Source organism: Sorex fumeus, unplaced genomic scaffold (genome assembly GCF_029834395.1).
Source record: "Sorex fumeus unplaced genomic scaffold, SorFum_2.1 ptg000024l, whole genome shotgun sequence".
Taxonomy (NCBI): domain Eukaryota; kingdom Metazoa; phylum Chordata; class Mammalia; order Eulipotyphla; family Soricidae; genus Sorex; species Sorex fumeus.
The window spans coordinates 14,022,128-14,032,889 of NW_026606081.1; the positions used below are offsets into that span (position 1 = coordinate 14,022,128).

Consider the following 10,762-nt stretch of genomic DNA (forward strand, 5'->3'; position numbering starts at 1 on the left):
ACCCTCTATCGCTCTGTTGCAGTTTGGGGGCATCCCAGGCTGCCATGCTGAGGCCATTCCAGCATGTGAGTGAAACCCAGAGTTGAATGTGTGGCTTCCTGTGTGCCAGGCAGGTGGGTTTTGCCATGGAGGCAGCCCCCTCACCCCCATCCCTCCCCAGGAGCTCATTCTTGCATGCGTTTCTAGAACAGCTCTCCAAGAGGCTCTGCCTCTTCTCCATAGAAATTCCAGTCGTTTCCCATCTCTTAACAGGACCCGTGATGTTTAAAATTTCACAGGTGTCATGTATTTTATCTTGCTATAAAATGAATAAAGAATCTTTTTCTGTTCCCTGTCTCTGCTTCTGCTAGAAGTACTTGAGAAAACAATACCCACGGCCCTTCTCACTTTAAGTAAAGCTTAAAGCAAACAGTTGTCTAAATTAATGACCAAGATCAGGATTATTGCTTTCACGGCTTGTGTTTTTCTTGGCCCGGTGTGGCATTACAGCCATATGATTTAAACGGAGCTTCTCTTGCTGCTCAAATTTGTCTTTAGAGCTGGCACGATGGACTTTATTTTATGAGAAATGGAGCTAGTCTGGATTATTTCATGATTTGTTTCATCCTTTCACATTTTATGAAAACCCAGGTCACATTTTCCCCCACAGAGGTATTTGTTATGTGTTGTAACCATGGTGCTGTAGAATCGGTTTGTCTTATGGAGCTGCACTGGAGTGACTTGATTTTTCCACCATGTGCCTTTTAAAAGAAAGATTTGTCTAGTAAAGGAGACCAGGAGGGTGGATTCAGCATTTTTTTACATTTCTTTATTTTTGGACTTCTTTTTTAAGATGCCTCTTGGAGAGCCCGTCAAGCTACTAAGAGTATCCCACCTGCATGGCAGAGCCTGGCAAGCTACCTGTAGCATATTCAATATACCCAAAACAGTAACAATAATGGGTCTCATTCCCCTGACCCTGAAAAAGAGCCTCCAATACGGCAGTAAGGAAAGGCTGCTAAAATCTCAGAGCTGGGACTAATAGAGATGTTACTGGCACCCGGTAGAGTAAATCTATGAACAACCGGGTGACAGTGATACAGTGATTTCTTAAGATGGATTTTTACATCTGGAGAGATAGTACAATAGGTATGGCACTTGCCTTATACATGGCCAACCTGGCTCCTATCCCTGGTACCTGATAAGGTCCCCAAACCCCCACCAGGAGTGATCCCTGAGTACAGACCCAGGAGTAAGCACTGAGTACTACCAGGTGTGGCCTCAAAACAAAACAAAAATTGAATTTTTATAATAGCCTTTGTATGTTCATTATTTTTCCTAATACTTAAAAAAATTACTAAATTACCTGTTAAATATATCTACTGAATTGTGTGGAGCATTGTAGAAGTTGTCTTGCTCTGTTTCAAGGAAGTTCAGGCCCATTACAAATCACAGAAGTCTTGACATCAAGAATAAAAGATCTCAGGGCTGGAGCGATAGCATAGTGGGTAGGGCATTTGCCTTGCACGTGGCCAACCTGGGTTCGATTCCCAGCATCCCATATGGTCCCCTGAGCACCGCCAGGAGTAATTCCTGAGTGTATGAGCCAGGAGTAACCCCTGTGCATCAGTGTGACCCAAAAAACAAACAAAAGGGATGAAAGATCTCAGTTCTGGGATGAAGAGACGGCTCAGGGGGCTGAGCACAGCCTATGTGAGTAGGAGGTCTGCGACTGAGCCTGGGACCACTTGGTCCCCTGAGCACAGAGCTGAGAGTAACCTCTGAGCACTGAAGCTGCCACCCACTCACCACTCCCACACAAAAAAAAAATCTGTAAGAAATGTGAATTCTTAGCCATGAGTATATATTCTAGATAAGTTTTTTTTTTTCTTTAAACTAAACAAAAGTCTTAAGTGCAGGCTGTTTTCAGTAATTGAGAAAGGGAAGCTGGGGATTTCTCAAAAGACTTCGAAAAGAAAGAAAACCGCTTCTGTAAACGAAGGGCTCAGGCATCATCTGGGGCTGTGCTCCGAGGTGGGTTTAGGAGTGTGTTGGCATTGTGGGCGTTGTAAAATGTCTTACTCCTCCCGGGACAGGAAATACTTGAGGGTAGTGACGCTGGTGGTGATGCCTAATTTCTTCCATATTAACCTCAAGTACACTTTCTGCAAGTGCTTGCTCAGGACTGGGCTGAGGTCTTTGATGCTGGTATTTGCTTTGGGACGTTTCTCCACAGTAATGTTCATGGAAAATCACTGAGTTGATGGGGAAATTCTGGTGTCGTGCAGATGTGCCCAAGGACCAGCGGCTCCAGGCCATCAAGGCCGCCATTATGCTTCTGCCTGACGAGAATCGGGAGGTGTTACAGACGCTCCTTTATTTCCTGAGCGATGTCACTGCAGCCGTGAAGGAAAACCAGATGACTCCCACCAACCTGGCTGTGTGCTTGGCCCCATCCCTCTTCCATCTCAACACACTGAAGAGAGAGAACTCTTCTCCCAGGTATGGGTCAGGACGGACGCCAACTCACCATTCTCCGGTCTGGGGCAGCCTCCCCACCTCCCAAGAGGATTCTCTGGTGTCCGTGGCTCCAACCCAAATTCAGCATGAAGGAGTTTGACCTCCTTCCTTCCGCCTTCCAACCTAGAAAGAGATTTAGAGTCTTGCTTGATTATGGCGAGTGTTAAGCTCCACGCTTCTGTTACAGCATCTTAGTTTTCTGCCAGCCAAGAGTCTTGCTGGTTTACTGATATAAACGCTGGGCACAGATGGGGCCAGAGAGGTGGCACAGCAGGCAGGGTGCTTGCTTTGCACGCAGCCGATGCAGGTTCAATCCCCAGCATCCCATGTGATTTCCCAGGCACCACCACTGGGAGTGACTCCTGAGTGTAGAGTCAGAAGTAACCCCTGAGGATTGCCAAGTGCATGGCCCCGAACAAAACAAAACAAAGTGAAGGACAGGGAATGAGAGCACTGCTGCCTTGGCATCCACCTGGTCAGTGGAGCTGGACGTGAACAATACCTAATTTCAGTGTTGACCCTCAGAATGGGCCCCTGGCCCTCAGTTCATTATTTGCCACGCTTCTCCGTTAATATGTATAAGATGGGACAAGCTCCAGGAGCCAGAGACCTCGCAAGCAGAAGTGGTTGATATTTGCCCGGCTCCTTTGAAGACATGGGATCACCCGCTTAACACACCTTATCTCATGAAAGGGCAGAGCTGGTGGGTGTTTCTTTGTCTCTTTCGTGGGATGTGCTCCTGGGGCAGGATGTTAGGAAGAACACCTGAATTCAACCTCCAAGTCCTGATCCATCCTGCTGATCCTTCTCCCGGGCTCTAAAGAAACCAAATATTTCTTAGCAGAAGGTATGGGGCCTCGTTGTGTGTGTTGAAGTTCACTTGGCTTCTTGAATATCCTTTAACTAGATCTAAGCATTGACAGAGCATTCCAACTTTAATGGGATAGCGAGGACAGAAGGGGGAGATCTGATAAGATTAGGACACAACCGCTTGGAAAGAATAGATGTGTCCTCGGGAAGGGATCCTGTTTATTTAGAGTAGGAAGAATAGACTCATGGCACTGTTTACGCCAACACCCACCCCCCCCAACCCTCCACCCTCCACCCCCGCCCCATGCAGCCTCCAGTCCCACCACCCACGTCCAGGTCGACTGTTTAGATAGGAGCCTGTTTAATGCAAAGGCTTCAAATATCCTGGATCTCATTAAAAATGGACTCTTTCATGATTTTCAGTACAGTGTTGATTAAAATGAGAAATTCTGCTCACCAAAGTAAAAACTCTTTTGAACCACATAATGACAGATGGGCCACCACGGAAGGTGGTGGTTTCCCCCCCACGCCCACAGCATAACACATTGATTAAGCATATATAAATATTTGAATCTTTCAAATATTTCTTCCGCGTAGGGTGATGCAAAGAAAACAAAGTTTGGGCAAACCAGATCAGAAAGATTTAAATGAAAACCTGGCTGCCACTCAAGGCCTGGCCCATATGATCGCTGAGTGCAAGAAGCTCTTCCAGGTAAGCCTTGACAAGTTTTCATCTTTGCGAAGAATTGGGTAAACAGGGACAAAAGCTCGGGCTTTTGCTCCTGTCCTGGGGTTAAGACACTCATGTCGCCCGTGCCTGACCCTCGTTCAATCTGGCTCTGCATATGGTCCCCTCAGCACCAGCAGGGATGATCCTCGAACACAGAGCCAGGAGCAAGCCCTGAGCATAACCGGATGTGGCTCTAGCAATTTTCCCATCCCTCCCCTTGGGTGCCATATTTGTTTGCATCTTACCAAGACTTGCCCATAGCCAGGATTATGCCTGTGGGTTGAGAGTGTCTTGTTCGTATATATTAATAATGTATCCGTCCATCAGAATCAATAGGTTTAATGAATTGCCTACCTCTCTGCCCCTTGACTGGAAGAGCAAAGGCAGGACCAGAGCATCCAGGGTCCTGGAAAGCACTATGGATGTGGCCCCAGATCAATAAATGATTTAAAAAAAAAAAAAAGTCAATAGATTATCTCAAATTCTGCATCTGAAAAACCTACCTTTGTTGATGTAAGCTCTCTTTTAGTTATGTGCCCACAAAAAAGGAGTAAAGGGGAGCAAACCTCCTTTTCTGTAGGGGTGGGTCCTCCCCAGCAGTGCTCACAGGGCTTGGGGAACCCCTCTCCGAAGTCAACAGCCAGCCGGCCAGGCCTGATGCTTCAGTGCCCGAATCTAGGATGCAGCGATGCAGGGGACATCTACGGTACCTGGACTGAACCCAGTGCCCTGCTCATGAGTCTCCCCCAGTCCCCTGACCCACCTTCTTTGTCTTTTAGGTCCCCGAGGAGATGAGCCGGTGTCGGAACTCTTACACGGAACAAGAGCTGAAGCCCCTCACTCTGGAAGCCCTGGGGCGTGTCCACAGTGAGGAGTCAGCCGACTATCACCATTTCCTCCAGGACTGTATGGATGGCCTGTTCAAGGAGGTCAAGGAGAAGTTCAAGGGCTGGGTCAGCTACTCAACTTCGGAGCAGGCCGAGCTCTCCTATAAAAAGGTAAGAGTAAGGGCTCCGGAACTCAGGGTTGCCTTCTTTCAACATGCCACCCTTTGCTGCCTCACTGTTCCCTGACATCACTGGGCAGCTTGGCCAGTAGGTTCCCACGAGAGGAGGCGGCGTACAGGCTGGGTGTGCAGGGGCCCCAAATGTGCTCTTTGGCACCAACTGGTCTCCCAGACTCTGCCTGCGTGACTTCCCAGGCACAGAGCGGGGAGTAGCCCCGAGCACTGCCAGGTGGGAGCCACCCAAAGGAAAAAGAAGAAAAATACTCAGCTGACACTTGTCAAAGGAGTCAGCCTGTCTAAGGAAGTCCTTTGTTCCACAGAATCACACTTGAGTTCCCTGGAATGTTTCACTAATAATAGTGTAAAGCTTCAGGACGCTTTGAGAAGCTTTGATTTATTTTTTTTTTTTCTGTTTTGACCAGAACTGTTTCTTCTGCTCTCACTCACTCACTCCTAGCCCTTAAATTAGCAGCAAGCACTTGGGGGCAAGGGGACCAGAAGGGTGAATTTGTTTCAACTGAAAACCCTTTGAGGGCAGGGCCCCTCCTGTGTGGCTTAACATGATCGGTCAGGGCAGCTTTGTGCTCACGGCATCTACCCCTTGAAAGGAAGTAAGTTAAAGCCATCTGGACGACCAGGCAGAGCTGGAGGAACAAATTAAAGATCTGACTTCAGGGCCGGAGCAATAGTACAGCGGGCAGGGCGTTTGCCTTGCACACCGCCGACCTTGGTTCAATCCCCAGCATTCCATATTGTCCGTGCCCCCAGCACTGTCAGGAATAATTCCTGAGTGCAGAGCCAGGAGTAACCCCTGAGCATCACTGGGTATAACCCTGAGAGCAAAAAGCAAAAAGGTCTGACTTTCGAACATTGACCTTAATTTGGGTCCCAGGAATGTGGGTGTGTATTGTCTTAGTGCTGAGAAACATCTGCTGTTTCCAGGTGAGCGAAGGGCCCCCGCTCAGGCTCTGGAGGGCAACCATTGAGGTGCTGGCTACGCCCGAGGAAATTCTAAAGCGCCTTCTCAAAGAGCAGCACCTCTGGGATGTCGACCTGTTGGATTCCAAAGTGATTGAGATCCTGGACAGCCAGACAGAAGTTTACCAGTACGTGCAGAACAGCATGGCACCCCATCCGGCCCGGGACTACGTGGTGCTGAGGTGAGAGCATCCAGGCGGATTCTGGGGGCAGGGGTGAGCCCGCATGCCCTGGCGTGGCGTCATTATTTAAAATAGGACAGAGGCCTCCGGGGAAAGGTGTTGAATCCATCTGAATGTGGAGAGTGTGTCTCTGTTGATTCCAGCCTGGGTGCCTGTCCCTGAACTTGGCCCCAACTCCTTTCAGTCAAGCTCAGAAAGAGGCGCATTCACATGAGTACGCACCATGGAGGCCAATTTGTACCCCTGTTTCAGAATAGATGCGTTTATGGGAAGTCAGGAAATAACATTGGGTCCCAAGCAGGCCGCAGTTCAGGCTGATTTATATGCAATTCATAAATTCTCTGGAGACAGCGTTGAAAGAGGAATTCCAAAAATCTTGAGGAAATATCACATCATTAGTCCAGAAACGTTTTTCCACAGAGTGTTCCCCCCCACAAACCCCCCCGCTTTGGGGATGGGTGTCCTCAAGCATTTGGGACATCTCAAAATGGGTTCCAGCCCGGGTTCTCTTTCAAAGGAGTGACTGTGTCAGCACATCCACCCACGGGCCGCAGGGCTCTGAAGGGCCTTATTCATCCCAGAATCTTTGCACGAGTTCAGAGCAGGCGTGCCTGCCGTCCCTCCCTTCAGCTGTCTCAGAGCTAGGCCCTGTTTTAACCTTGCTTCCAGGAAATTCCATTCCCCCTCACTCTGGTGTTTTTTGTTTCTGGGTTTTTTCTCCACAGAACATGGCGGACTAATTTACCAAAAGGGGCCTGTGCCCTTTTACTCACCTCTGTGGACCATGACCGGGCCCCCGTGGTGGGGGTGAGAGTCAATGTGCTCCTGTCCAGATATCTGATCGAACCCTGCGGGCCAGGGAAGTCCAAACTCACCTACATGTGCAGAGCTGATTTACGGTAGGTGCTGATTCGAGCTCTTTGCTCTGGGTGAGGGTCAGGAAGAAAATTCAGGCTTCTTTGTGTGATGGGACAACGAGTTTCAGTGAATCCATCACTGTCCCTCGCTTATTCTATGAAGACCGGTGCATATAAACCCCCTTGTTTCCATATTCCTTTGGGATACCATTTCCTAATTTCAATCCTTCAGGAAGTGTGGTACTCAGGCCATGGGGACATGATGGGTTTGCCATAAATTTAAAATAGGAAACAAGAGCTTGAACTGGGAAGCAAATGCTATTTTATATTCAGCCATGTTGAAAGAATATGACATGCACTTTTAGTAATTAACTGCCCCTGCACTTGGTACCATAGAGGGATACGTATCAATGCAGACTACAAAACAAACCTCTGCAAATGATCCAAAATGGCTGTGTTAAATTCTCTTTTGAAAAGTTTGCATCTCAGTCCTCACTCAATGATCAATGTCCTCTGTTGTTCAGGGGATGTTCAAAAGCATCCCCTGAGTAGTTTCACTCAGTATCTATTCGTGGTATGTTATTCTTTGAGGAATTTCTAATTGCAAGTGATTGTTTGTTGGATGTGCCAAGAAATTAACCTTGGAATGATATTTACTCCCATTTTACTGGTCTAGAAGTGAAAGTCTGCTCTGGGCTATCTTCTGCTTTTTTTCCATCCTTCCAACTCCAACGATTCATCTTCTTTTCCTTTCTGTTCCAGTGGCCACATGCCAGAGTGGTACACAAAATCTTTTGGACATTTGTGTGCAGCTGAAGTTGTAAAGATCCGAGACTCTTTCAGCAATCAGAACTCTGAAACCAAAGACCCCAAATCTAGGTGATTTCCTGAAGCACAGCAACTGTCCCCACCATCCAGGTGTTTGCTTCTGCAGTGCCTGCCAGTCCTTGAATTCATGGATTCTGTGTCTAGTCCTGAAACAAAGAAAACTACAACTTGGAGTGTAGGAATTGCCTCTAGTGATTTGATACATTTTTTAAGCTGCTTCCCCATTTGTTTAAGGTCTGTCCTGGACCTTGACTGGAATATATGAGACTGTGCAAAAAGAAGAAGAAGAAGGAAAAAAATATTCGAATTGCTTCTGAGAAGCAAGACTATATAAATACATTATAGGAGCTAATGAAGTGACTTCATTCTCTTGTGCTATCGGTGTCTGTGTACCTAGGTCATTTAATTTGCAGCGTGCTGAGGGACTGTATCCACTGGAATAGTTGGTACTCTGACAAGTTTTCTCACTGAGATGAGCAAAGAAAGGTTTGCACAGAGGAGTGTGTGTACGTGTGTTTGTTGCTGGTTGAGTGGCATAGATGTATAATTTGGAATGCAGTGGCTGGCACACTGAGACGCCTCTGAGAAGGATATTGATGCATCGGATTCAGTTTAACCTGGAATGTCTGACTACCCTGGGAGCCATCCAGAAAGGGAACCCCATTCCTTAGCCCATCAATGGTTTTTTTTTTTTCCTTCCTGAGTTAATAAGCTTATTCCTTCTCATCCAATTTCTTATTTTTTAAAAGCCATCAATTAGCCTTAGCCCCCTATTTGAATTATACTTTTTCTTTAGTCCTGATTGCAAAGAGTGATACAATTTGTAGCCAGCATCAGTTAATTCAGAAAACTACCCCAGCCTTTACTGGCTCCAATACACAGCTTTGCTTTGCTTTTTAATGTCGAGATGTAAAAAGCAAGCACTCTAACACTTATTCCCAACTCAAGCATGAAAACATTTTATCTGAAGGTTGTTTTGCATTTTCATGTCTGTAACAGAAACTCTTTAAGTTATGTTCAGTAACATAGGCAACTGTTTGTCCAGAGGAAATCTCTGTGAATTTCACCCCACCACAAAAATTGTTTGTTGGTGGTGTTGTAACAGTGTTCCTGAAAGCTGCATGTGTTTAATTAGCTCTCTCTCTATAAGCAAATAGGTTTTGTGGGTTTATGACTTTTTTATTTTGCTTTTATTCTTTTCTACTTTATAACTATGCCCCAGGGATATGTTTTAGTGGTAAGGGAAAATAGTAATTGTAGTGGAGAGGAAAAATACACCACATGGCTTTTTTTTGGAAGGGTAGTCTTTATACAGGTTTTACTGTAATGATAAAAGACGGGCTCAAGAGACAGTATTAGTGAATTTATTTTGTATGGATCAAAAGTGAATAACGTATGAATGAGACTTGTAAGAAGGATTTTTATTTTGTTATAATATAATATAGTTACCATTGTCAGTATTATTTCAGAGGCTCTTTGAAGAATTCGAGGGGGCAGATTAGAGTTTTAAATTTCTAGTATTTTGGATATCAGTGTTTTCATGAAGATATACTTGTATATTCAATTTTAGTGGCTTTCAGATTTGTAAGATTGTTGTATATACCATTCTATTAAAGGAACATGCACACGTGTGCACTCTACTTCCAAACATAAACAAAGCATGATAAAGATTATTATTTAAAATATACGTGTATTTATACCTCAGATATTCCTTTGGGTTTTGTACCTCAAAGCTTTTTTTCTAATGTAAATACACTTTACATAAATACAAATCTAAGTGAATAAAAAGAAGAAAAATAAAAGAAGAGGTTTATATCTTGCGATATATATATCTGTACAGAATATAATCGAAAAGTGCACTATGAAATGTTCAGTGAAGGGGAAAGTCTGGCCCACTTCCTTTGTGCTGCATCTCACTCCACCCGTAGAGCTCGGATTGCAAAGCATCGACTAAGAGGGAAATACAGATTTGCTGAAGGAAAACTCAGACTAAATCATTCCAAGGCCAAACTGCCTCTGAGCCATTCACTAACAAACAGGAAACCCTGGTGAAGGTTCAGGAAGCGTGGAGCGCCTCTCCACACAAAGGTCGTTAGGAAATGGTGCTGAGAAAGCTACAATAAGCAACAGCGACAGAAAGATGCTCTTAAGCAAAGCCAAGGTCACCGGTTCATGCCACAAAAGGTCTCTTTCCCACTGTTTGACTTTCCTGTTGAGGATTCCTTACATATTTCACAGGAGTTGAATTCAAAGGATGCGGACAGATTCAAGAACTCTACTTCGGAAAGTCACCGAAAGTGAAAACTGCCACGACTTACTAATTGTGACTAATTGCCTAGATTGTAAGCTCTCCGAGCGCAGGGCTCTCCTACTTAGCCTTATAACCCCCCTGCAGCAGCTTTTCGTGTTTTGTACTTGTAGGCACCTAATAAATTTGTTATTTGCTAAATGGAATTGACTGAATTTGTTTCTCTTCCTTGGAAAGGAAAAAGAACTTCCATCTCCATCTTTTCTTAAGCCTCCCTTTCTTTGGCTCTCCATGGCCTTGCGTTGTGTTGGGTTTGGTTTTTAGATTATGAAGGCTGGAGATTGCTAGACCTAATGGAATCTTGAAAGTGGTAAGTGTCAAGACAGCCATCCATGTTCTCATAGGTGCTGTGGATACTAATGCTAAAATAAAAAGGTGTGATAGAATTTTAGCCAATCTCATTTATCAGTCAGTGTCTATCTTATGGGTTGGGACGGTGGATGGGGTTATTTTGTTTGATAACTGCTGTTTCTGGGCACAGGAACAGACAAAAACTTACCATCATTTTCCAAAAGAACACACCGACTTTTTCCTCGAGCCCTGATTTGCACAAAGCTATGTAAA

At 45.4% G+C, this 10,762-nt stretch overlaps 1 protein-coding gene across 4 annotated transcripts in view; it reads left to right on the forward strand.

Annotated features, from left to right (window-relative positions):
• The window catches only part of DLC1 (DLC1 Rho GTPase activating protein), a 461,166-nt gene extending 450,822 nt beyond the window's left edge, over nucleotides 1–10,344 (forward strand). For all 4 annotated transcript variants that reach the window (XM_056113856.1, XM_056113857.1, XM_056113858.1 and 1 more), the window contains 6 exons: nucleotides 2,268–2,481; nucleotides 3,907–4,021; nucleotides 4,819–5,037; nucleotides 5,988–6,205; nucleotides 6,931–7,104; nucleotides 7,825–10,344. In XM_056113856.1, the coding sequence (XP_055969831.1) occupies nucleotides 2,268–2,481; nucleotides 3,907–4,021; nucleotides 4,819–5,037; nucleotides 5,988–6,205; nucleotides 6,931–7,104; nucleotides 7,825–7,945 (1,061 nt within the window). In that variant the 3' untranslated portion in view covers nucleotides 7,946–10,344. The remainder of the gene's footprint in view (nucleotides 1–2,267; nucleotides 2,482–3,906; nucleotides 4,022–4,818; nucleotides 5,038–5,987; nucleotides 6,206–6,930; nucleotides 7,105–7,824) is intronic.
• Nucleotides 10,345–10,762: the final 418 nt, after the last annotated feature.